Source organism: Poecilia reticulata, chromosome 9 (assembly GCF_904066995.2).
Source record: "Poecilia reticulata chromosome 9, P_reticulata-male-v2, whole genome shotgun sequence".
NCBI classification, from domain to species: Eukaryota; Metazoa; Chordata; class Actinopteri; order Cyprinodontiformes; family Poeciliidae; genus Poecilia; species Poecilia reticulata.
The window spans coordinates 5,671,010-5,697,985 of record NC_088838.1 but is presented as its reverse complement, the minus strand read 5'-3'; the positions used below and the strand labels follow the sequence as shown (position 1 = coordinate 5,697,985).

Here is a 26,976-nt window from a genome sequence, read left to right as displayed (position 1 = left end):
CTCAAACACATAAAAGACGAGCTTTAATCGCCATGGGCTGTTTTCTAACTGTGAACAGTTAGAGCTAAGGGGCAAAACACGTTGGGAGCATGTCAAGTCAAGTTAAAATAGTAAATTTGACTCGGCTTGCGTTAAACAGGAGAAACACTTAAAGTGAAAAGTGGCTTCGAATGGCCACAGTCCAGGTCAGGTGGGTAGAGAAAGAAAAAACGAACCTTTCATGTTCCTCAAACTAAATATGTCTCTGGGTCGTTCTAATCTTTTCCTCTTTTCCAGTAGCTCCAGACATGTGAGTTTAGTCAGCAGCCGTGCACTTTCAGTTGTGTGTTGTGAAAACTCCGCTTAATCCCCGCTACCGTTTATATCTGTCCAGTGTGGCTGTCTCGTGAACACATCGCCACCTTACGGTTCAATCTGAGTCAACTGCTGCGTTAAAATGCAATCCCAACTTTTCAGTTTTCACGCTCGAAATGGTTTGTAGAATAATTATGTTTATGTATAAACGACGCTTAAAATGCTGTACGGTTAGAGGCATCCGATTCGGCACTCGAATTAAGGGCTATTTCATTACTCTTAGTGAATCTGAAAAACCTTTCATTTGGTCTAGTCAGGTGAGCTCCAGAAAGTTATCAATGGAGTGGACAAATGGGGGATTCTTTTACTCTTGGGGTAGCACAACAAAACTAAAAGTCATAAAAGAAGTGAACGGGAGTTAGATAAATGTATAAATAAGTACAAACTGACTATTACGTTTGCGCTTTCTGGATTTTGGAGCATTCAAGCTGGGCCCACGGGGAAAAAAGCTGTAAGATACCCTAATTTTTGCTTCCGAAATTACAAACCACGGTTAGGTAAATACTAAGCGGGTTTAGTATGAATTAATAGTTCGAGTTCGAAGAAGGTCAAAGATAGTGAGTTGTAAGCGTAGCTGCGACTTCGATGTTATCTTCAGGATCATATTGATGTTTAGTGTAAGATTTCAACACTCAAATACATCCGAAATATTCTATTTCTGTGCCTTGCTATATATTTTGTAAATAAATAAATAAATTATTAATAATAATAATAATAATAATAATAATACATGTTTTTAAATACATTTTGTTTGGCATTAAGTCAAAGAGATAATAGAAAACCCAATTTTATTGAACTAACCAATACGGCACTTCCTGTTAGCAACCAAGTCATGACGCCTGTACGGTATCCATGGAGCATATGACAACAGTTTGTGCTATTTTTTATTGACTTAGCAATTCGGAAACGCGTGAAAAGGACCAAAAAAATCTGATTTGTTAGTCGGTGCCGACGTTACCAGAAAACCTTTAAATAATCTTTTGTGTTGGTCAGGCCAGCTAGGCTAACTTTGTTATCGACAGGGGGCTTTTTTACGTTAGCGTTAGCTGGTTAGCTCGCTAATCCACACCACGAAGAGCTCATCTAACTAGGAATCACACATCAAAACTCCAACTATGAGCGAACAACTGAAATTCATCGTTCAACAACTGAACATGGAGCCATTCAGGAAAAATTTTAACCTCATCACATTTGATTCTCTAGAGCCTATGCAGCTACTGCAGATTTTAAACGATGTTCTGGCTGAAATAGACCCGAAGGTAAACGGACTGTGTAACGTTTGTGTCCGTTTGTGAATTAATCGTTTATATTTAACATCTTTGATTGGTCTTATTATTTATGTAGCAAGCCATGGATATCCGAGAAGAAATGCCTGAACAAACGGTGAAGAGGATGTCATCACTGCTGGGGATGCTGAAATACAAACCTCCTGGGAACCTCTCTGACGTGTGAGCGTTGTTACCATCAATCCATATTAATCATTATTTGCGCCTTGGAAAATTATTCATACCTCTAGAACTTCTTAACACTTTTTTTTATCAAGTTGCAACTTGTAGTTTGTGAAGCATAAATAAAAGAATATGTGATTCTTAGATAAGATTTATTTATTTATTTACAAGAACATCTGGAAACTATTGCATATATCAGTGCCAGCTTTACTCTGATATAGCTCTAAATAAATTAAATCAAATTGTTAAAGTCTACACTCACTTCAGTGAAGATGCCCAACATTTTCAGTCTCAATTTGTGCAAAGACTTGCTTTTACAAAGACAAACATGAGACTGGGAAAAATGTTTAGGCAATTGCAGAAAAAGGTAGTCCTGCAAAGTCCTAACACATTGGACTGAGTAAAAAACACAACACATTTTTAATTTGTAACAACATATTTTTAAAGTCTTGTATCATTTTCCTTCCACCTTCCAATGAAGCACTATTTTCTATTGGTCTACCATGTAAAACCCCCAAGGAAATACTACATAAATGTTTGTTCAAGGGTGTGAATACTTTTGCAAGGCACTTTTATGTTTTTTTTCATTTGGTGTTATCTTAAAATGTTAATAGTACAATAAAAAAAATATATATGGCTTGACAATATGGCTGAAAAACATACATAAGCATTTCATATCAGTTGATATTGATAACTATTAGTTTTTGTGTGTGTGTTAATATATGAAATACTGCCCAATTGTTGGTGTGAACTTTCCTATTTTATCCAGTTTTTACTCCACATAATTTATTCTGCAGCAGTTATGAGGCAACATGAAATTGCTGCTGCACAAGTCAAGAAGTGAGAGAATTAGTCGATGCCACCAACTTTGCTTAGCTCTCTGTGAGGAGTTGTGCAGTTAAAACCTTTCCTCTGCCTACATCCCCCAGAATGTAGTGCAGTTCTGGATCAGAGTTCAGTGAATATTCTGCATATATAATATGGAATATTCTATTGATCAAGTGTCTATTGGATATATTGATTTATTGTTCAGCCCTACTAAAAACTGAACTAAAACAAACAACAACAAAAAATTCTAACAATTATTCTAACAAGTTAGAATAATTATTGCTTATCACAATCTGTCAACAGGCGTTATTGCTGTAATCATGTGACATTAGAGAATTTGTTATTGGTCTTTTTTTTTTTTTGTCAATTAAATCCAAACCTATATTTTACATTTTCATTTCCTTGCATGTGATATAATAAGAATCTTATTTTTTTCATGTCTGCCTTTGCAATTTGTCCCCTTTAGTTGTTCATAATCCATGTTACACCCTTATATATACTGAGCACATTTCTATTTGCGCCTTTACAATAGATGGAATTCGGACCATAGCTTTTATTATTTCATGTTTTATCTTTGATTTAATGCAGTAAGGCTTTTCCCTTCCTTATACAGAAGCAGCTTCAGACAGGGTCTTGTGACTGGCAGCAAACCTGTGGTTCATCCAATCCTCCACTGGTTACTGCAGAAGGTCCCGGAGCTGAAGAAGAGGGCTTACCTGGCCCGTTTTCTGGTGAAGCTGGAGGTGCCCGCTGAGTTTTTGCAGGATGATATCATCAACGACACCTATCATCAGGTGTGTTGTGCAGCTCCGTAGCAGTCACCATGTCATTTTTTGTGTTTTGGAGACGCAAGTGGATCTAAAGCAAACAGTCTGTGTTCACAGTATGAAGAGCTGGTGGAAGGATTTAAGACATACCATAAGGAGTGTGAGCATCTGAGGAATTCAGGCTTCTCCACGGCGGAAATCAGAAGGGTAAAAAAAAAAAAATCCTGTTGACAGTTTATTAATAGCGCTTGATGTTAAGCTGTGCTGTGTAAAAAAAAATTGAGGAAAACAAGAGGGTTTTTTTAATCTGCTGAATGTAAAGTATTAACACCAGTTGAACTTTGACAAACAATAATCCCAATCGTCAATGTATTTTGTTGGGACGTCATGTGATTTCCCCACTAAAAGTAGTGCATTGCAACTAACAATTATTTTAGTAATCGATTACTCTGTTTATTATTTTGACGATTCATCAATTAAGCAGAGAAAAATTGCACGTTATGCAGATTTTTTTAATGTAAGCCTTTTTTATGCATTATTAGAAATGCATTAAAATATGAATTTCTGAAGAATTAATGACTTTTTTTTAACAAGAAACATAACATTTTACAGACTAAAATGTAACAACGCAGCATTCCTCTAGTGAACACCTGATCATTTGTAGTGAAGGATGCATCTGGAGCAGGACAAAAATACTTCCTAATATCAACATTTGAGAACTCAAGCTGTTTCTGCTTGACTTAGAATCAGCGCAGGGCGAGCTGTTGATTCATTTTTGGATTCATTGTTTAATCGCTGGATTGCAAAAGGTGCTAAAAGAAGTTTTTTAAACATTTTTGAACCAGGTGAATCTAAATCTGTGCCACATGAGGAGGTTTGGGTTAAATATGTTTACAGATGAAGCTTCTTTTATCTTAAATTTAAAAAAATATATATATATTTTTTGTACAGTTTTGGCTTGATTACTGCTCTGAGTGTGTTGTTCTTCAAGCAAATGGCTTTTTTTGTTTTTATACTCCAGGTAACAATTAACATATTACTAAATTGGTTGACAATTATTTCAATTGTCAACCAATCTGATTAATCGTTTTAGCCCTACATAGTAATGGAATAGAAGGAAGAAGATTCACTGATTTTTAAGTGTTTTGGAGATAAAAATCTAAAAAGTGTGGCTTGAATTTGCGTTTAGTACCACTAAGTATTTCGCAAAGCAACATTGTAACTTACAAGTTTTCCATTGCAACATGAAATATGAAAAAGTTCAACTTGTGTCCATACTTTTAAACAGACTGTGAACCAGTGACATTAATTCCACTAATGCTTGCTTCAGTAGATTCACTGACATGATTTTTTTTGGTTTCTGCTTCAACAGGATATCAGTGCCATGGAGGAAGAAAAAGATCAACTCCTTAAACGTGTGGAGAGGCTGAAGAGGAGGGTAAGGCAGACTGTTTGCTTTAGTAAAGTCTGGAAGGCTTTAGATTCATCTCCGAATAACAACATCACCTCAGACATAGTATATTATCAGCTCCTATTTTGGACTCAAGAGGCTTCTGACAAGCTGTTTAACTGTTTTAACGAGACCGAGAAGTAATGAGGTGTTGAGTTAACTTGTCTTGCTTACGGACTCTGCCAGAAAGGTGAAATCTGACTCTGACAGAGGTGCCGATTTGTGTCATGAACATTGTCGCCTCCATAACTTGCTGCTCCCACTAGGTGGAGTCAGTGTCCAACCATCAGCGAATGTTGGAGCAGGCCAGGCAGCTGCGAGTGGAGAAGGAGAGAGAGGAGTCACTCACTCATCAGAAGCAAGAGCAGAAGAACCAGGTGAAGCCTTTAGATCACTTTAAGTTTATCTACACTTTAAATATATCTGCATGGGACAACACAGATGTGCAGCATAGTGTTTGTTTCAGTAGTTGTACTCTAAAGGAATGAAGAGGAGGGTAAGGCAGACTGTTTGCCTTACCCACATACCACGTACATAATTAATTTAAGATTAAATCATTGGAAACAGCGTCCATTCCAGAGGTTTACAAGTTTTACAAACCGAGCAACTTATGTTAATTACTTTCAGTTGAGAGAGAAAGAGAGAATTTATTAGCAGTAAATTTGCTGATCTTTAATTTAATTTCCCTATATGCCAAAAATTAACTTCTACAGCTTCTTTAATCTACATGTGTCTTTAATGCGTTTTTAGGTATGTATATACATTTAGGACATTTCTTAGCTTATGTGTGACAACTATAAATAACTGTTCCCTTTTTTAGTGGACACCTGATAGAGGTTAGGGGTGTATCGTTTATCATTTATCTTGAAAATGTTGTAACATGACAGGAATTTTGATCAGTCACGATCAATTTCAACTCCCAGTTATTGGGAGTACATAAAAACAAAACAAAGTTGATTCTTGTATTATCGCAAATGTTATTTTTTGCTGTTTATTCCACAAAACCCTCAGTTGATATCAATAAAGTGTTTGCAGTTCAGTGATATAAATCTCAATTTTCTTTTTAGGTAAGTGGTGTCCTGGAGAAGCCCGTTGTAAATGTAATTAATGTATCTTGGAGACTTAACAAACAGTCACTCTACTTAGGGGTTTAAAAGCACTCCGTGGTCAGCAGTTGTGAAAACGACTCCAATTCAACAGTATTTAATGCAGCCAACTTTCAGGTTAGATGTTACAGTTTCTGCTCGGGTTCTGACTGTTTTCTGACAGCATCAGAATCCGTTGTAATAGGGAACCAAGCAACTCTCACTTTTCACCACACATTCAGTTTATGTTTTACTGATTAGGAATTAAAATGTTATTTTGAGGACACTTCCTGTCACATTACTGAAACTCTGTAACCTTGTCTGTACTTTGTTTTCTCACACGATGTCATTTGACTAATAAAACCCCCCCCAAAAACTTCAAGTTATTGCTGCACAAGTTAAAATACTTTTACAGCACCTGCAGTTAAAATTTTCTCACAATTTGGCCAGACACGAAGAACAACAAAATCAAACTTGTACCAGATAAAATCTCCTCATAAATAGCAACCAGTTTCTTTGTGATTTAAACAGTAAAAATATTAAGAAAGAAAAAGTCTGTCCTTGTGTTCTCTTCCACTGGGTCTCTAATAAGTATCCGCACATTAATTCAATCTAGACTTAGATTACATTTCCAGATAAAACATTGTTAACTTTGTTATCTGTATCTGTTGATATATATATATAAATATATATATATTTTTTTTTGCTTCAGAATAATTTGTTTCAAAGTTACATATATGCTTCAAAGAGCAGCGAAAAAGCCAGCTGGAATTTATTTACGTTTTGTTCTCTCAAGATTTTTAGGTTATGTGGCTCCAGAACGTGACATACTCCCCTTAAAGTAAAATACTATAATAGTTCCATAATACTCACACAGAGGTCCAACCATGCTCTCTTCTCATATGCAGTAGATTTATACGCAAGTCATAATATTTAAAATATCGTTTATCTGAGAGCCTGTTGTGTTTTGCCTTCGCAGTGGACTGATTTATTTGGAATTTGAAAGGGGAAAATGCATCCAGTTCATTCAGCAGCATCCTACCTATCGTTCATTGTTTTTGTGTGATCAGCTGTTTCAGGCCGAGCAGAGACTCCTGAGGTTACAGCAACAGTTGAAGGATTTGCGTCAAGCAGCAGCGGACGCCCACCCAGAGAGTGAGTAGCCCCGTGACCCCGCCGCCTCCGGGAGCTGGGCGGGGTGTATGAGGACAGACGGGTGTCTCTCAGCTAACATGTTTGCTGAGAGACAAACATGTTGTCTCTCAGCAAATTATATTGATTATATTGATATTTGATGTGCTATAATAGATCCTATTTAGCTGCTATGTTGACTTTTTCTGGCCTTTTTAAGCTGCAGGAGAGATTTACACATTCACAGTTTCTAAACTGCAGATGAAGATCAGGCTGCTTTGTTAAAATAACTTAGCAGGAATCCTGCATGTGCATCTTTACAAACAATTGTCATTGACGAAACATTTGTCAATGAATTTAGTAATCGATTAATCGCTAACTGGAGTATACAGACATATAATTGGCTGAAAGAGCAATATACTCAGAGCAATAATCAAACCAAAATTGTACAAAAAAATGTATATATTTTGCATTTGATTTGGAAAAACTTTTGTCGGTAAATGAAAAAAGCCCAAGTCTCTTCTCGCAACATAGCTTTAACTTCACCTGGTTCAAATTCAGTAAAAACAAAAACTCCTATTGAGCGACCTTTGACCCCAACCCTAATCCAAAATATGGGTTAGCTCTACCCTGTGCCGATGTTAAGTCAAGCTGAAAGCATTTAGTTTCAGAGGTATTTTTTTAGTTGTCCCTTGCTACAAATGATCACGTGTTCACTAAGGGAATGTAATTTTAGTCAACAACATGTTTATTTTCTTCATTTGAAATTAACTATTTGTTTATTCACATCTTTTACTGTTGAGTTGAGTTTGACTTTATTTGAACGCAGTGTTACAAAAGAATAAAGTATTGTATTTTATTTCTAATATTGCATAAAAATTGAAAATCAGGTTAACATCCAAAAAATAATGTAGAGATGAACAATTATTTTTGCGATCGATTAATATTTTGATTATTCTAACGATTATTCTGATGATTAATCAATAACTAAAACAGTCGTTTTGTTGCAGCGCTTTTATTTTTGACTTTATGTTATTTAATCAGTACGGTTGTTTGCTAGTGAACGCTGCATTCCAAGTTTCCCTCAATTAAATATATACTAGTCAGTCCCAGTGACCGTTTCACCAACGGTTTATGCCCATGTGCTTTCTGGGTTAAAATCAATCGAGAAAAGCAACCTCCCACCCCCCCAAACAGTTTCAACCTTCAAACATTCCCCCCTGCCCCGGCAGCACAGGTGATAAACGTGTAACACTTCTTCTGTTACAAACTGACTCCGGCCCCCCACCAGAGAAGGGAAAAGTTATGGGGACCACTGCTCTAAAGTATTAAAAATAAAACCTCTGTGTCTTTCAGGCTTGATGAAGCGACTTGAAGAAGAAATAAAGATCAACTCCTACATGGTCACCGAAAAACTTCCCAAGGAGCTGGAGGGCCTGAGGCGCACAGTGCAGTACATGCAGAAAGTGTCGTCAGAGCCTGCAATGGGCCAGGCTGACCTCCAGGAAATGGAGGGCAAGGTCTGCATGTGATTTCTAATGGCTTCAACGTGCGGATGTAGTCAATACTCAACTTTCTTTAACGTTCACTGTCACAGATTAAAGAAGTCGACTCTCAGATAAACCAGCTGATTGAAAAGAAGATGATGAGAAATGACCCCATGGACGACAAACTCACCCTCTATAGGCAACAGGTGCTGGTTGACAACACTTTTTAGATGTCTTTTATTTTTGGCCTATTTTGTTCCAGTAGATTGTTACTTTACAGTTAAATGTCATAAAATATCCCATCTGTAAAGGTTCTCTTCAGAAAAAAATATCAGTTATTCATATGCTTTTAAAATTTTATATATTATACACTGAGTTACAAAAAAATATTTTTTGGAAGCTGTCTATTTTTTTTATTGAATTAGGACTATTTTGTACCACTGAATCCAAAAATAACATTTTTTTCAATCAGGCCAGGTTTTTATTCTAATTTAATTTAGAGAAATTTGATTTTGACTAAATTGATTACATATTTGTGACATCATCAGTTAATTTCTGTTAATAATTCTCACAAAAAAAAGGTTTTGGGATAATAAAAATACTTGTTTTCTAAATTGAATGAATAATAAACACTGATCAGGGTAAGTACATGTGAAGTGAATGTTACGTCTCCGTCTCTTTTCTGTCCTGATGGAGTCTCTCCTCCTGCTCATCTCTCATTGATCCAGATCATCAGGAAACCGATCCAGATGTGAGAACAAGTCATGCATTTTGACCCTTATGTTGCTCCATAGTTCATAAAGTTGACCTGATTGAGCAAAACCAATGTGATTTTTGGATTCAGCTCATCAAAATGACCCTAAAACAGTTTTTAAAAAACAGACAATTTTTTGGCTGATGACCATTGTTATTAGTAAAATATCTAATAATGTTTATTTCTTTGTTTCTTTTTGTTTTCAGTGTTGTGACAACTATCAGATCATTTCAAAATTAAATATATTCTTTTCAGTTACAGCATAACAAAATCATTTCCTATACTGTGCCTTTAATCTATTCTTGTAGTGTTAGAGCTTATGCTATAGCTAGCTTGTATTGTAGGCCTGTTTTCCCTCCAAATAAAGCCAGTCAGGACACCTCTACTGAATGAAAATATCTAATACAGTAGATTTTGCCCCTTCATTACTTCAGGTCTTCGTAGTTTTGGTTGATTCGTATGTGTTTTTATTAGCTTGGAGACATAACAAACTGGTTTCCTTCATAAGGATTTAAAAGCACTGTGTGGTAGTCCCAGTCTCCTTTCACAACAGGAAAATACAGTGTACAACAGAGACTATATTTAATAAAACTTATATCTTATTAACATTCAGGTTCCAATATTGCAATTTCTGCTCAGCCTCTGACCTGTACAGTTATTCTGATCTCAATCAGACCTACACAATCACAGACATGATTGTGTAGGTCTAATTTTTTATCCACATAAATTGCCAGTGTTTAACTCCAAACATATAATCTGTTACACCACATGAATTCTTCTGGTTCATCTAGTTAATTTTCTCACAAAAAGTTGTCCTCTGAAAGTCCAGTCAAGCTAAAGCTACAGAAAGTGTTTTCTTACCTGATGAACATTGCTCTTAGAAACAACACTTGTAGTCAGTTTACTCCCTACTTGACCTGCACAGGTTGTTTTTTCCCTTAAATTCAAGAATTCGATTGTTTCCATATCTGTGTTTACTTCCACTGAGCTCATGTTTCCTGAGTAGCTCATGTTTTGTTTCAAAAAAACAAGCTGGTCATATCCTTTTTTGTGTGTCAACCACAAGCTACCATGCAACCTACTTAACTGCCCAAAGGTGGTTTTGACAACAGCAATAGAGAGTGACAGGCTTGAACGCAGCATCACCATCAGAAGGCTCTTTCTGTTTCTGAAAAGTCCATTTTGAATTACTTATCTGCCAAGGAAACCGATGGAAAAATGAAATCTTGCTTATTTTTGTCATTATTTTTATCATTATTTTTATTTTTTTTTAGTGCAGGGATTGTTTGGGAACAAATTGACCCAGAGTTTGAAAAGTCTCTAAACAAAAACCTCTGTTTGACTCCATGTAAACTCCTTGTTATGTTTGTTTATCCGATGCAACATGTCTCTTATAGGCCTCTATCATCATTCGGAAGAAGGAGTCAAAGGCAGAGGAGCTCCAGGAAGCGAGGGAGGAGCTGGCCGCCGCGGAGAAGGAGCTGAAGCAGAGGAGCAGCCAGGGACAAGGCTCAAACGGGGAAGAAGTCATCCGCGGTGACGAGGTAACGGTTCTGTCGGTTGCAGCCGTCACAGAGATTGGGCATCTCTGAGTTTCAGCGAAGCTGCATTGATGCTTCCAGGCTGGACGTCTGGGAATGTTTCTGTCAGAAACCGAAAGGCGAAAAGGACATTTCGCTTTCAGCTTTATCAAAGTGCGTTGAAGATTAGTAAAGCACTGAAAACTCGAGAGGCTATTTCTGTCCTTATCCAAACACAGACAGGCTCACTGTCTAACATTACTTATCCCTTTCTTTTTTTCCCACTCTTCCCCCACATTCCCATGTGAGCCATAAATAGAACACAAAAGGGAGAATATCCAGAACAAGGAACTGTGCTGGACAAACTTCCTGAGAGTTGGCCTTTTTCCTTTATCTCCACTCTAACAAATCTTCTGTCAAAGTCATCTCTGACAAGTGAAGCGGAGCTTGGTTACAGAAACATTAGTCTTTATTTATATTTTATGTTCAGGATGTACCCGCTAACCCCTCCTGTTGCACAGCTTGATAGCAGGGTCTCTTTTAAACTTTCATGACAAGTCTGTCCGAAAGTCTTTGCGCACAGTTAAAGAGCTGACCGTACGTGGTTCTGTGTTAGTGGAGAAATGCTGATGGTTTTTAGTGGGGCAGCGTTTGACACGTACGTGGCTGCGGGATGAGAACTGTGATTTCTGCAGAGGTGAGTTTCAAAACTTGGCTTTACAAGGAAAGCAACAGTAAAACATTTACTGTTGCACATCAGTTATAGAAACAGTGAAATATCAGTGGAAAAATTACTTTGAGCATGTTTATTCTCCTCAGGAAGAGGAGGGGAAAGTTGTCCACGTAGCAAAAAATCCTTTTGTGACAGAAAAAATTAGATTAGATCTTCTAGAAAATGTAGGGCTTTTTCTTAAAGCTGCAGTATGTAACTTTTATTAAAAATATATATGTTTTTTACATATTTGTTCAAACTCTCACCATGTCGTTACAGTTTTTTATGAGACAGATAATCTGTAAAAAGATTGATCTCCTCCACCTCCTCCCTTAGCCACTGTTGATTTTCTTTTAAAGAAATGCTAAGCTCCCAACCAAAATCAACCAATCAGAGGCGGGAGGGGGAGTTTAGCACTGACTGTCATACTTATGTGAGTGCTGGTAAATGTGCTAATGGCAGAGAAACTACTTATTGTCACAGAAAAACTGTTCATCTGCTCTCATTGGTGAGATTTGTGGTTGTAGTACAGGTGGCAGTAGTTAGTTCACTATTTGAGCTTTTGAGATAATGATTAGCGTCTCCCAGTTGGAAAAAAAAAACTAAAAAAGTATTGCCATGGATACGCATCATACCAACTGCCCAAAACTAAAAGAGAGAGCAAAAAACTTCCAACTGTATGTCATCCAAAACCAGAGGGGACAACTGTCCTAAGATGCAATGCCTCAACAAAAAATAATCATGAACAAAAATCTACAGAAAGAATAAATCAGAGCCACCCTAACACTATATAACCCATCCCAATTCCAATATGGGGGCTAGGAAGGTGAGGAGGAGGATGATGGGGGGAGGTTGGTTGGTCAGTGTGGTAGAGTTCTCAAACACTCACATCATCATTCCAAAGATGAAGGGAAACTCTGTGACGTCACAACTGGAGTCCTGCTTGTGATGTCATCAGCTATGTAACAAACTTCTACATTCTTGTCATTGCTTGCTGCACTACTTACAAGTTCAGATGTTCGCAAACCACTTTCAAATTTGAACATTGAGATCGTTTGCAGATCAAAACGGATTTTAACAAACATTGTTTTGTCCAACATGTCGAACCAAAGGCCACATTCCTCCAACTGTGAGATGAGACCCCAGCATGGAGCATGGAGAGCTGGACAGTATCTGCAAGGCTGGACTGAGAACAGAAAGCTTCCCATTGAGTTACAGAGAGAAATCCAGAGACTTGGCTCTTTTTTGGAAAAGGAGAGAGCAAGATGGTTTGAGGAGAACCAAAAGCTAGTCTACGTGCAAAGAGAACTGGAGAATACAAAAGCTGAGTTACAAGGGCAGAAAAGACTCAAGGAGATGAAGAGAGAACTACTGACAGGAGAAGAGTTTTCCGATTCAGAGTCTCTCAGACGAGCTATAATCACTTCCAGGGTGCACAGCGACATAAAACACAAGACGAAAAGGCTGCTGCAGAAGGAATTAGAGCAATTGAAGGTAGTTCATATTGTTGGTGAGGAAGCATTCAGATCACAAATCCAGACAGAAAAAGAGAAAAGTGACGTCCTCCAACAAGAGCTGGACCAAATCAAGACTCACTACAAGGAGCTTCAATGGAAACATGAAGCTGCAGGTGAGGGGAACCTGTAGGTCGACATGCAGATGTTTTGTTAAGAAAAAATCAAACATGAGATAAAGCTCCTTGAAAACCTGAGAGCTGAGAAGGACGATCTCCAAGAAAAAATGTCCAAGGAGATTGTCTGCCTGCGGGAAACAGAACCGTCTGCAGAGTGAGCTGATGCTCTATAAGATTTCATACCAAGAATTAAACAGGAGGAATGAAGCAGATGTTTCTGCCCTGTGAGAGAAAGCAGAAGTTTATCAGTATGAGGTGAATTGTGAGAAAGAAGCTAATTTTGTAAAGAGCCAAGAACGACCATCATCTTATCAATGCACTTAGAGCTGAAAAGAACAATCTGCATCAGAAAATGGCACTAGAGTTCTCTTTCCTGCAGCAGCAATCTACAAACTCCCCTTGATTTCCAAAAACCATGTAAATTAGGGTGAATGACCAATGTAGATTGTCCTCAAGAAAGGTAGTATTAATTTCTAGAAAATTTAATTTACGAACAGTTCAGATCAGAGAAACAAACAAAAAAAGAGCCATTTGTGGTGATAAAAGCAAGGTGATTGTTTTAGAGGACCAGTCCTGATCCTCTAAAACCAGGACTGATTTTAGAGGACTGTCTGGACTAACTTCAGTACAGACAGGAGGCTTTTTTTAAAATTATTTTATAAAAATTGTTTGAATTTCTGTCAGTAATATATATGTTTGTTGTGTAATTCTAAAAAGGGCAAAGTGAGAGAAAACCCTATCACTCGATGGAATGAAGCTACCTAGCTCGTCACTGAACACAATGTTGCTCACCTTTTTCACTGGGACAGGAGAGGGGTTATGCTGGTATCGGGGTTAGAACTGCTGCTGACTGGCTCATCTGTGTGGTAAAAGGTACAAGTACAAGCCAAGGATATGTTAGTAATTTTTTTCCAATTATTTTTTTTTTTGGGGTATGGCCTGGGAACGCCTTACCCCAAGGCGTTCCCAGGCCATCCAAGAGACATAGCCCCTCCAGCTTTTCCTGGGTCTTCCCCGAGGCCTCCTCCCGGTGGGACGTGCCCAGAACACCTCACCAGGGGAGGCATCCTGACCAGATGCCCGAGCCACCTCAACTGGCTCCTCTCGACGTGGAGGAGCAGCGGCTCTACTCTGAGTCACTCCCGGATGACCAAGCTTCTCACCCTATCTCTAAGGGAGAGCCCAGCCACCCTGCGGAGGAAACCCATTTCGGCCGCTTGTATCCGTGATCTCGTTCTTTCGGTCATGACCCAAAGCTCATGACCATAAATGAGGGTGGGAACGTAGATCGACCGGTAAATCGAGAGCTTCGCTTTTTGACTCAGCTCTCTCTTCACCACGACGGACCGGTACAGCGCCCGCTTCACGGCAGACGCTGCTCCAATCCGCCAGTCAATCTCCCTCTCCCTTCTTCCCTCATTCGTGAGCAAGATCCCCAGATACTTAAACTCCTCCACTTGAGGCAGGACGACCCCCCTGATCCAGATAAGGCACTCTACCCTTTTCCAGCTCAAGACCATGGCCTCGGATTTGGAGGCACTGAGCCTCATCCCGGCCTCTTCACACTCGGCTGCAAACCGCTCCAGTGAGAGCTGCAGATCACAATCTGATGAAGCCAACAGTACCACATCATCCGCAAAAAGCAGAGATGCGATTCTAAGGCCACCAAAACGGATCCCCTCAACACCTCTGCTGCGCCTAGAAATTCTGTCCATGAAGGTAATGGACAGAAGGGAGGCCCAGACTTCCTTTTCCCCAGCCACTTCTTCCAGCTCCTCCAGGGGAACCCCAAGGGTTCCCAGGCCAGCCGAGAGACATAGTCCCTCCACCGTGTCCTGGGTCTTCCCCGAGGCCTAACACAATTTCAACTAATGTGTGAAAAATATTGTTTTTATGAAAGTTACTTCCTGCAGCTTTAATAAGTCAGCTATCTTTTGCAAGGACACACATTCATATTTCACAATCAGTAGACTGAAATGGGCAGATTAAAACTAACTTGGACTACAAGTGGAAGCTGTTTGTAGAGACAAAGAGTTCCTTGAAGCGTTGCATGAATGAAGTTGGTGGAAAATGTTTGGTCAGACTCTGCTTATCAGACTGCTGTGTCACTTTGGGAAATCAGCCGTGGTGGAGATGATCACTTTATCAGAGGTATTTTCCATTCTGACGACTGTGTGCCATCACATTCCTCCAGCCAACTGCATGGACCCTATGAGGGCCAAGGCTGCATCTGTTCAGTGATGTTTGACCAGTAACAGGAAGCTAGTCTCAAACGAGATGCATCGTCAGCTGTTTAAATCTGTGTCACAATGTTTTTTATAGTAAAATGGAGAACCTGAAAGGTATGGAATCTGATCAAAAATATTCTATTCTGTATTAGTGGAGTGGTTTGCCAAATCCCTTTTCACACTTTTGTGACTTTACAAACACACACTTAACTTTTTCTTTATAAAGAAGCAATATTATGTAAAATAATTTTTTTTTTAGTTTTACATCATGTTACAAAGTTATTCCCTGCTGAGATCATCATACAAGCTACTTCACAGTGCAACGCTGGTTTAAAAAAAACCAAAAAAAACTGTTAAATGGTTTACAGAGGAGCCATGTTGTGAGGACTTTTTGAAAGCGGAGCTTTTTAAAGAGACAGAGGACCAGTTTTAAGGAGTTAAATTAGGAATTTGAATTTCTTTTAAGTCACATTTGGTATGGAAGCCATTTTTGTAACAACTGAAGTTAACATAGTTACTTGATTGTGCTATAAAACAGCAATATATGTCTGGAAAACACATAATACCGCCCCTTTAATCTTATGTAAAATAAAAATCTGAAAGGTGTGGTGTGCATTTGTAATTAGCCCCCTTAACTCTGATAACTGTTAGCATCACCTAATTAGTTAACAAGGTTCAGCTGTGTGTACAGACTGTTGTACACACAGGTTGTTGCTAGGTAACCATAGTGAGTAATTTAGTTGATGCCACCCACCTGTATTAGCTCGCTGTGGGAAGTTGCAACTAAAGCTTTTAATCTTCCTCCATCCCCCAGAATGCTGTGTGGTTGGGGATCGGAGTTCAGTGAAATTATTAAACATTCTTTCAGACGTATTATGTGTTGATGTTGATCACGTGTCTATCAAGACACGTATTGTTTGTTATTGATTTTTTTTTCCCAACCCTAGATCAAAGGCCCACTCAAAGTCCTGACCTAATGCCGACATAGAATCTATGGCAGGGCATTCACAGCTGTTCATCAGAAGTGACTGACCCTGAGCTATTTTACAACGAATAACCCAAAAAAAGAAAAATGCGAGTCTTTACAAGTGCGAAGCTGCAGGAGACATGCGTGCATGCGTAGACGTTCCTGTAAATGTTTTCACGGGACACCGTGGGTGTGAATGAGCCGCATGTCCGAGTTACGACCACCAGCTGAGCTGCAGTCCAGTTTCACAGCAGTTGTTGTGTTTGGGGACACAATGTCGTGCGGACACCATGCTGGATTAGTCCGCCGCGCTAACCCCTCTCACCGCCCGCGTCTGCCCTTGACGTCCCAAAATACGCAAAAGAATAAACGTGCATGCACAACTGCACGCAGCCGGCCATTCCTCTCACACACACACACAGTTCTGGCTACATGGATGCCCACGGGACTCAAAGCACATTCTGTGATTTCTGGGGCTGTTCTCCCGTGTCTGTGGTCATTTATAGCTGCTCTTCATTGTGGAGGAGTTTCAGTGCGTCCCGGCAGACTGCGGCTTGGAGACTGACCGAATATCCACTCCAAACATGTTGTTTCGTTTGATGGAGATTTTTGCTGTCCTCGGGTGACCGTAAACCTCCAGAACGTGAGACGGATCCCCCCCGCTCCTTCTGCCCCTCTGTAGTTCTCTAATCCCTTCAGTTCCTCCTGAGGCCTTCCACTATCTCAGCTGTTGTCAGCTTCATCCTGTATTTTCCATACAGACAGTGGATGTTTCTGGTAGTGTTGCCATATTCATTCTTTTTATATTCTTAGAGTTGGGCTTATCACAATAATGAATAAATCAATTAACCGCACAATAAATTAAAATGAGCTCGATAATTTCCAGTTGAACAACAATCGTCCCCTAATATGTTTTGAAATGCAATTTTAGTTACAGAGACTCATAATCATAATCCGTTTGAATTATTGATTTTTTGGTTGTTTTTCCAGTTCCAGTGTTAAATATTCTTCAGAAATAAAATGTTTACGTGTTTATCTATAAGTGGGTATTCTTGCATTAATATGCAATTATTGTTATTATTATTATTATTATTATTATTATTAGTTGAAAATGTTCTCCAAATGACAAAATTATCATTTGTTGCAATAATCCATCCATCCATCCATTTTCTTTACCTTTGTTCCTTAGTGGGGTCAGGAGGGTTGCTGGTGCCCATCTCCAGCTATCGTTCCGGGCGAGAGGCGGGGTCATTTGTTGCAATAATTTCTGAGACAATTTTACCTTCTGCAATATTTGTTGTGACGGTCCTGCTCAACGTTTATTTTTCTTCTACAGCTTTGAAATGTTTGAAGTGTTGTTGATGTACTGCACTGCATTAAGACAATTATTTAAGATTTTTTTTCTTAAGTATTTCTTTTTCTTTCTTTCTTTTTTAGCTGAAACGCTTAGTGGCAAAATTGCGCAGCAAAGGAACAACCTACAAGAAGAAGAGGCAGGAACTTGCTGAGCTGAGAGCCGAATATGGAGTCCTCCAGCGGACAGATGAGCTTCTCAGACAGAGACACGACACCGTCCAGCAGAAACTGGTAACTCCGGCTGCAGCTAACGATTATCGTGGTCATCCATTATTCTATTGATTGTTTTGATGATTAATCGATTTATCGGATAAAAAAAAAAGCACATTCTAAAGATTTTAATCTTAACTGCCTAAGGCTTTTTGTACATAAGAATCAAAAAATGCAAATAAACAAATAATTAAATGACTATTTTATATAAGAAAATAAACATTTGTACAATAACACAACATTCTTTCAGTGAATGCTTGATCATTTGGAGCAAAAAATGCATCTGCAGGTAAAAAATATACTCCTAACACCAACATGTCAAAAACTCAGACCTTTCTGCTTAACTTAGAATCAATAGGGCTGATCTGTTGATTATTTTTTAGATTAACCATTTAATAAACGTTTTTTTTTTTTTTTTTTTTTTTTTTTTTTTAGGGAATTTGAATCTTGTCACTTGAGGAGTTTAGAGCATATTTCCAGATTAAGGGTTTTGCAGTTTTGGCTTCTGAGTATGTTGTTCTTTTAGCAGATAACTTGTTTTCATTTTATATACTTCAGTTAACGATTAATGGATTACTAAATTAGCTGATGATTATTTCAATAATTGATTCATCACAATTAATCTGATTGATCATTTCATCCTCACTGGGGGCCAAACTTATTCTAGAACAGCCTTCATAAAAATGTGTATCTGAACAGGATAAAGGAGAATAAGTACCTATATTTTGTCTTTTAGAAATGGCCCACACTTTAGAAAAATGTCTAATTCATTAGAAACTATTGGCTTCTCTCTTACAACTTTCTCTCAATCTGTTATTTTTTTTTGTCTCTGTACTGAGGGCTAACCTTGAACTGTTGCTTTGTTTGACCAGCTGAATTAGCCAAAATGCTAAAGAGCCAGATGGCATCCTCCCTGCTGCTTTCCTTGTTCTCCTATAGATCAGAAAAGCCTCCTTAACCAATCCCTCTGCCTTGCATTATTCAGACTGTGTGCTTCTCCAGGTGCGCCGTTTTCTCTCCATTCACAGCTTGTTTTTACAGTGAAGTGACAGAAGCTTCGTGGAAATGGCTTCACACCTTCACGCGGTCAGATTACCTGACTTGTTGACGGCCCGTCTGACGCAGGCCGAGCTGCTATTTCTGACAGCTGCATCTGCTGCTCTTCCTCTGTCTGCATCCCACATTAGGATTTGTTAAAGCAAGTTTTCCCTTCTGATCACATGGCAAGCTGACAACATGTCCTCTTCTTCACAGGGACTGGATCTTCTTTTTTTTTCTCAACTGGATTCTTGTTGCATTCCACAACCTTTTTTTTATTAGGCACCACATTAAGTCGTTAACTGGAGCAGACAGACTCAATAAAAGGCCACTCGCTAAAAGAACAACAGAGTCAAATCAGTAATTAAGCAAAACTGTACAAAATATAAATACATTTTACATTTAAGAGAAAAAAAACTTTTCTTGTCTGTAGATATGTTCCACCCAGAACTCCTCAAGTGGCAAAGATTTTGCTTCCCTCTGTTTAAATTCATATTTTAAAATCTGTTTAATCGTCAGAATCATCGATAGAATAATCTATTATTCCATTTGTTATTGCTTGTTGCAGCCCTAAAATTGCAACTGACTGTTATTTCTGCGTGATATTAGTGATTTTATTAGGACCTTTTTAAAAATGCTTCCCTACTCTGTGTGTCGCAGCAAACTGTGGAGGCCCAGAAGGGCATCTCCGGATACAGCGACACTCAGGAGGAGCTGGAGAGGGTCTCAGCCATCAAGAGCGACCTGGACGAGAAGAAGGGCCGCACTCTGGACGACATGTCTGAAATGGTGAGTATGCAAAGTGCTCACCGGTGGGAACCAGTTGGCTCACTGTAGCACAAAACAGGAGAGGACACAGATGGAGACTGGCAGTTTCAGTTTCTCTATTTATTTGGAGAATGCTGTTTTTTTGTTGTTGTTTTTTTTGTTTCTTTTTACGGTACAGATTCCACTCTTTGGTGAAGAAAAAAGTCATTGTTGTTGTCAAAGGTTTCTTGAGTGACCCTCAGCTGTCTTATTAAAATTGAGACATTTCCACATAAACTCCTCCCTAAACCAAATAACGGAATTGTAAATTACATTAGACACAAAAGCTATCATTCTGGCCTTATTAATATCAAAAGTCATTCAAAAACAAATACTTTATCATAATTTAAGGACAGCATATACATTTTAAAGTGTGATACAGTTACTATAATAATAGATAATACTATAGATAATCAGAGGTGGAACAAAATCACTAGTGTTCAGGTTTGTCACTTTGGAGGAAAACTAAAGAATAAACATGTCATATGTTTGAGCTTTGAGTTCTGGCTGCCATTTTTTCAGACTAAAGCAGACAGTAAAGCTAACATAAAGGGAAAGTAAATGTGGGGGATTGTTTATTTCAGCCCTCTTTTATTCTCCTACTCACAGTTACAAAGGTATTCATACCCTTTGAACTTGTTCGCATTTTCTCAACGTCACTATGTTATATTAAGATTTCATGTGATACAAAGTTGTGCAGAAATAAAAATGTGAAAGGAACATTTTCAAAAGGTAGTAGTGCTTGAGGGCTTTGCTCGAAATAAGCAGTTTCACTTTATTACTACGGTTGTGACTTGTTAGACTGGAACCAACATCATCATCGTCACTTTTTAAATTTTTTCTTTTTCTTTTTTTTTTTACCGCGCAGATAGAATTGATACCATGTGAGTAGCACATATAGAACTAACAAAATAAACAGCTGGATATTTGGCTGCTTCAGCTCCAGAGCTGTGGTGTAGTGGTGCATGCTGGCTCAATGTGTAAGTGTTTCATGTTTCGACTTGTCACAACAAGCTAGAGGGCAACTTCTATGTAGACCACTGGAGTTTTTCCTCACATTAGATACAGACATCAGCAATAAAAAGATGCTACACTGACTTAAAATCCTATTTTAATTTAAATGGGACTTACCTTCAGCAGCAGTTTCTTTAGCATCGTTATGAAGAAGTGTTTGGTTCTTAAAGTGAGTCCGAAATAATTCAGAACTCTGACTGATTCAGATTCAAAGTAATCTTTTGTTGCTTGTTTTTTTATATTTTTTACTGAAAATGTCTTTGCTGCACTGAGCATTTCACTAATTATTTCTGGAAGACTTTTATTTAGGGGCCTCTCTTCCTTCTAAGCACATCAGCACCACTGATAGCATTTCAACAAAAATTAAGAGAAATCTGAGAGATTTATGAGAGTTTCATTATCCAACCTCAACAGCGATCAGTTATCGTTATAATTTACTGAGATGTATTTGTGAACAAACAGAGCTCAAACTCAAAGATTAAACTGCGAGCATTAGATTGTAACTATGGTAACAAAACAATCTAACTATGAAGATTGTTCTTTGGACTGTTACAAACTAACCTTTCTAGCTCCTTAAAACCTTAAATTTAAATGTTAAGCAATTTAAAATCTTTTAATTTATTTATGCATACTATTAAATGAAATTCAGCAACATTTATATTCTCAATAAACAATTGTTACATTTCTATATCTGTGGTCTGTGTTAAAATATTAGCATTTATGGGGCCCAATCGGGCCTGGGGGTCCTTAAGGAGTGGCTGACTTAATTTGGATTTAGCAGAAGTGCAAATAATTCACATTTATTTTAATTGTATTTTTTATATTTGTTGTTTTTGAGATTCTATAGATGTGGATTTAAATAGCATGTCACTGACAATGTCTTCCTGTAACATATGTAGTTACCCACTAATATTACATTTCCTGTCAATTTAACATCTTTAAATACAAAAACACGGTGGGCCGCATCAGCGCCCCGACCAGGCTATTGCTAAGCCCGGTGGCTTAGCAAGTTTTCTGGGGGAAACCCTGTCGTGAGTTTAAAGAATCCTAATTACCCTCAATCAGTCAGGAACAGCTGTTTTCATTCATTCAGAAGGTGATAAACAGCAGACTGAGGTGAAAACTCCTCTGAGTAAGGTACAGAAAATCCCGTTTGACCTTTTTAAAAGCCTGATTTTGGCAGAGACTTTCTGTTTTGTGGTTAGATGAAATGAAAAATGAATTGCTTAGCCAAAACAAGGTTGCCACAATTTGACGTAAACAAAGAAAAAGCATTAAACTCCAAGATCATCATCCAGACTGTCAATGTTCTGTAGTTATTTTTTAGCCAAACGGTCCTATTGAAAGGTTAAGGACCTCATAATAAAAGATGTTTCAGAATAACAATGGCCTCAAACACACAGCTCCTGTGGTGAAGGAATAGCCTGACAACAAACATATTAACATATTATTCTCCTCTTACATCGGTCCATATGGATTTGACAGTGTGTGGCTTTGCGACTGCAGGGTGTCCACGCACCCTTAAAAAGTCTTAAATTCATTTACCTAAACTTAAGGCCTTCAAATGTCTTAAATTCATGTGAAAAATGTAAGTTAACCTGAAATACGTCAATCACAGGTCTTACATTTTTTGTTATGGCAGGACTATTTAATTTAGAATATTTGATGTAGTTTACTTGAATGTCAGGCAAATGTTTGAGCTGCACAGTGCGTTGTGTGACTTGAGGCAGTAAAGGCTAACCAGCTGCTAATGTACCCTTACGAGCTAGCTAACTAGTTGCCTTTTTTTGCATGTATGGTTAAGTGTGAATTTATTGCTAGTTGGCTGGATGTCGTTTGTGTTTGCCACTGGCTCACTTCAGATGCCAACCCGTACGATGCTACGTTCATTCTGTGCTAAAAAGCTTGGACTATTACTACATAAGTTGTGAAATTTTCTTTTGCATATTTAGAGGTCTTAAATTTCATTCATAATGGTCTTTAAAAGATCTTAAAAGGCCTTCAATTTGAGTTATGCTGCTCTTTCCCCCTCCCTTCTCTCTTTGCCTATTTTTTTAATATGTCTTCCTTTAAGATTTATCACGTTTTCCGTGCAGTAATGCAGTCTGCGTTGTTGCCACGTGCTTTTTTCAGGTGAAGAAGTTGAACTCGATGATTGTGGAGAAGAAATCCGCTCTCGCACCAATTATTAAAGAGCTGAGGTCACTGAGACAGCGGCGAGCGGTGAGTGTCAGGAAAACCTCGAGGTTCTGCTGCCGTAACCATTCAGTCACTCCTTTATGTGCAACGGATTCCGACAAAAAGCTTCAACTAAAATAGACCGTCGCTGACAGCTCCCCTGGGTGACTAACAGGATATGAATGGGACGTAATAATTTCATCCAACCAAGATGTGTGACCGTCCAGAACCACAACGCATCAGGATTTTTCATTTAACGCTGTTAGTGTGGACTGGAATGTCTCGGAGCAAAATCTGTCATTAACGTAAAAACAAATGCAGGGATTTTAACGCCGTCCCATGCAAACAAATTGGGGTTTATCTCATATTGTGTGTTATCCTGAATAAAGTCCATTAGGGACGATTTACATAGTCCTTGAATAACATACACAATGGGAAAGCCCCCCCACATTGCTGAGCGGGAGCAGAGGATTAGATTTTCCTACATGTGTTCCCAGAATTGCTCTTTCATCTTACTGGCTAATGTCTGCTAATACAGGAAGACAGAAATAGATTTAGTTAGAGCCTGTTGGACATGAAACAGCTAAAATACCAGCTGAGACATTATCCTGCACTTCTCAGTTTTCCTGCCATTTACTTGATGGTAATGTTTTTGGTTTTTATTCCTTCTTTTCTTTTGCCCAATCCATGGGAATGCATTCATATCAGGAGCTGAATCAAGAGTATGAGGAGAAGAAGGCCCAGTATGAAAGTTGTGCTGCTGGTTTGGAGAGCAACAGATCCAAACTAGAACAGGTAGAGTTCATTTTAGTGATTTTTGTTCATGCTTCTTATGGTTAATGCGAGAATTAAATGTTTTTTGTCCTTTTTGCTTATGATGAAAATTGTCTTTATTTATCAAATCACAGGAGGTGAAAGCGCTGAGGGAGGAGATGGCCCAGAACGAAAACCGATACCATTACATCAACTCTATGTCAGAGGCTAGTGATTTTGCTAAATAATTGCTTATTGCTGAAGAAAAACATCTGTTTGCCACATTGGCTTTGTTATTCCTTAAACAAATACAGAAAGATTTAAAGGAGCAGTATTATGTAAAATCGATTTTTTTATTTTTTTTGCTTTATATTATGGTATAATATTATTCGTTCATAATGAACATACCAGGAGTGTTTATTTGATTCTATCATGCATGTCTGAGCAATCCTTTAATCACCATGGTAACTATTAATTGTGCAAAACACCTGGGTCAGCCTAGCTCCACTTTCAAGAACAAAGCTCCTCCTCAGAGCTGCAGTTTCAAAACGTCCGCCTCACAGAGCAGCCCTCCGCTGTGACTCTCCCACTCAGCTCCTTCAGACTAGCCAACAGCAATTAGCAAACACCAGCTGTGCTCATTATAGGATTTATATCTCAGTGAAATGCTGGTAAAATGCTGTTAAACGGTTAACACATTAGGCATGTTGTGCTGACTTCCTGAAGGCAGAGTTTCAGAAAGAGCAGGTGTTTTCTAAAGAGACAGGCCCAGTTTCAAGGTGTTAAATTATGAAGTCAAATTTCTTTTAAGCCATATTTGGTATATACAGCATTTTTATAACAATCAAGTAACAATTACTGGATTGTACTATAGAATGGCCGGAAAATACATAATGCTGCCCTATTAAATGTTACTTTTCCATCTACAGCGGAAACATTTTCCAAGAGACCTGTGGCGGTGGGTGTTTGGTTACAAAACACCCACCGCCACAATTAAAACGGTGATCTTTGCATCTCTGTCATCTGCAGATCATTGAGATGCAAATTCAGCGCGCTGCTGAAGAGATGAAGGCCTATGTGTCATCTGATCCACAGGAGAAGAAGAAGACCATCAGGTGAACCTGTCGGGCTTGGCCTGCCAGCTGCTCACCAGAACCACATCCGTTTTTCTTTACCTAAGACTCTTATTACATAAGCATTAATCTGCTGACAGTTTCTGCTGCCTATACAGAAGAAAGTCAGATTACCACACCTTTCAGAATAAAGATAAACTGACATGACTCACATTTTCTAAACAAAAATGCACCGGGTGAAAAGTGACTTTTCTCACCCCATCCGTTTGTTTTTTTTTTCTGCTGCTTTGTTGCAGGGAAGTGTACATGAAGAACATTGCAGAACAGGAATTACTTGGCAAGGTGAGAGGAGACGATCTAAGCGCTGACTAAGATGAAGCAGAGGATCTGTTCTTGGAAATGTTTTCTTATTCTGCCAGAAACAGTCTGAAGGCTGACAGATTGGAAACGAAGGTTTATTGGAAGCTCACACAGCTGGAGTCTTACAGGTTCAGGTTACAGATATTTTCATGTGTAGAATTTTACCTTTTATTTAGGGCTGGGCGATATATCAATTAACTGAATTTTTGAAGATTTAAATTTTGGAAAATCTGGATTTTTTTTTTTTGTATTATTTATTATTTTTTTCCATTAATGCACTCCTTGGATTTCCATAGTTTAGCGTGACATCAGCCTGTCCAGGGCGGCCATCTTGTTTAACAAGCGTGTTTTACAGCGTCAGTGAATTCAAGTGACAGGTCATCACTACGGTGGAATATTAGCGATGATATGATTTATTTATGTTTTTTTACTTTATGGCTTTTATTTATCTATTTATTTTTCTCTTTTTATTTCAGAAGCTGCGTGAGGAGCAGAAGGTCGTGAGGGAGAACCACAGCGCCAACATGGAGCAGATGAAGATGTGGCGGGACCTGGAGCAGCTGATGGAGTGCAAGAGGCAGTGCTTCATAAAGGCTCAGAACCAGGTTTCTATTGGTCAGGTCATTCAGGAGGGAGGCGAGGACAGGCTGGTCCTCTGAAGACGTGATGCTCCCACGCTGTCTATTTGCTACGCTAGATGAAGCTTTGCATCCTTCAGCCTCCTGTAACACGGCCAAAACATTGTGAAGATTGGATTGTTTCCAGAATGGGCCAAGTTAATTCTCCCTCTCTTAAATGTTTTGGACCAGAGATGTTGAGCTTCACTTGACAGTTTATATTTTGAGACCTCTGACCTCTGGCAATGACCACATCTTAAAGGACACAGATCTCTGGTCAAGGGGTTTCTCTTTTGTCAATCCCTTTTTACATGCCTTTAAGGATACTCTTTCAGTCAAACGTGTCCAAACATATCGGCGAACAAAGTGGTACACTTGGGGTGTGACAGCGGTCATCTATTTTTGGCAGCACAAAGCATGACCATGTGCAGGGACTGTATGGGGTCCAGTTTTGGATTTCACAGGGACCATCAGGACCACTGGGGGGGGATAAGAGATTCCTGTGTTTGTTAAATTATTTGCCCATTTCTAATTGTTGATAACATTGACCGACATTCAAGTTATCGATCCTTAGTTCCTAACTGTGTTTTATATGTGTTTGACTGCATTAAAGTTTGCAGTTCTGAAAATGTTTGCCCACTATCCACAGTTTTTACTCTCGAGAGGAGATCGAGTATCTGATGTTTTGTTGTCCAACTTCTATTATGACTAATGGAGAAATCCTATAACCTTTGGAGTGTTTGAGTGCCTCACGGTGTTCACAGCACTCCAACTATCTGCATGGAGGCTTCAGGGTTGCACTCTGCCTGCCACAGAAACTTAATCTGCTGCTGACAGCGTTAGAGGCTCTCCAATCCAATAGATGAGGTGTGCGTTCATGTCCGACCGGGCATCGCCACGCTGTTGTTGCTCCGCCACATCGAAACTTTTTGCCGCCTTATTAAGACATGTTAACAGCTGATGTACGCCAGACCTGAAAAACATCCAGCAGCTGAATGAAGAGCCGAGACAAAGCTGAGATATTGACCTAATGCTCTGCTAGATGTTCAACAAATTGACAGCTTTAACAGTTTTTGTTGATAACTTGGATTTATAGATCCTGCCAAATAATACTCTCTGTTAAGATCACGTTACGTAATCCTGAGCTAATGATCTTTCTGTGGTCTGAGCTGCTGTTTGTCTGTTCAGTGACTGTCTCTGACATGA

The 26,976-nt window shown here is 38.7% G+C and overlaps 1 protein-coding gene and 1 long non-coding RNA gene across 3 annotated transcripts; one reads left to right on the top strand and one right to left on the bottom strand.

The window, feature by feature from the left end:
• The first annotated feature begins 52 nt into the window (after window positions 1-52).
• Window positions 53-26,399, top strand: ift81 (intraflagellar transport 81 homolog). Of its 2 annotated transcripts, XM_008417251.3 has the most exons (19): window positions 53-190; window positions 1,558-1,613; window positions 1,699-1,802; window positions 3,244-3,424; window positions 3,515-3,604; window positions 4,770-4,835; window positions 5,114-5,224; window positions 7,003-7,087; window positions 8,420-8,583; window positions 8,661-8,756; window positions 10,702-10,848; window positions 17,802-17,951; window positions 19,629-19,757; window positions 22,923-23,012; window positions 23,676-23,762; window positions 23,876-23,947; window positions 24,750-24,835; window positions 25,090-25,135; window positions 25,630-26,399. In XM_008417251.3, the coding sequence occupies exons 2-19, from the start codon at window positions 1,563-1,565 to the stop codon at window positions 25,810-25,812; spliced, it is 1,938 nt and encodes a 645-aa protein (XP_008415473.1). In that variant the 5' UTR covers window positions 53-190; window positions 1,558-1,562; the 3' UTR covers window positions 25,813-26,399. The 2 variants fall into 2 exon arrangements, with proteins under 2 accessions (XP_008415473.1, XP_008415471.1); XM_008417249.3 differs by lacking the exon at window positions 53-190 and having other exon boundaries at window positions 1,157-1,613.
• LOC145553005 (uncharacterized) lies at window positions 4,957-10,305 on the bottom strand. The gene is made up of 2 exons (XR_014089176.1): window positions 10,166-10,305; window positions 4,957-5,161 (listed from the first exon to the last, which is right to left on the bottom strand). It is a non-coding gene; the product is annotated as an uncharacterized LOC145553005 (long non-coding RNA).
• Window positions 26,400-26,976: the final 577 nt, after the last annotated feature.

Excerpts from the sequence above, each read along its gene's own strand:
- ift81 (XM_008417249.3), top strand. The coding sequence starts at position 1,470 with ATGAGCGAACAACTGAAATTCATCGTTCAACAACTGAACATGGAGCCA. Across the intron at positions 5,225-7,002 it reads AGCAAGAGCAGAAGAACCAG|CTGTTTCAGGCCGAGCAGAG; the intron begins GTGAAGCCTTTA and ends TTGTGTGATCAG. Across the intron at positions 8,584-8,660 it reads TCCAGGAAATGGAGGGCAAG|ATTAAAGAAGTCGACTCTCA; the intron begins GTCTGCATGTGA and ends TCACTGTCACAG.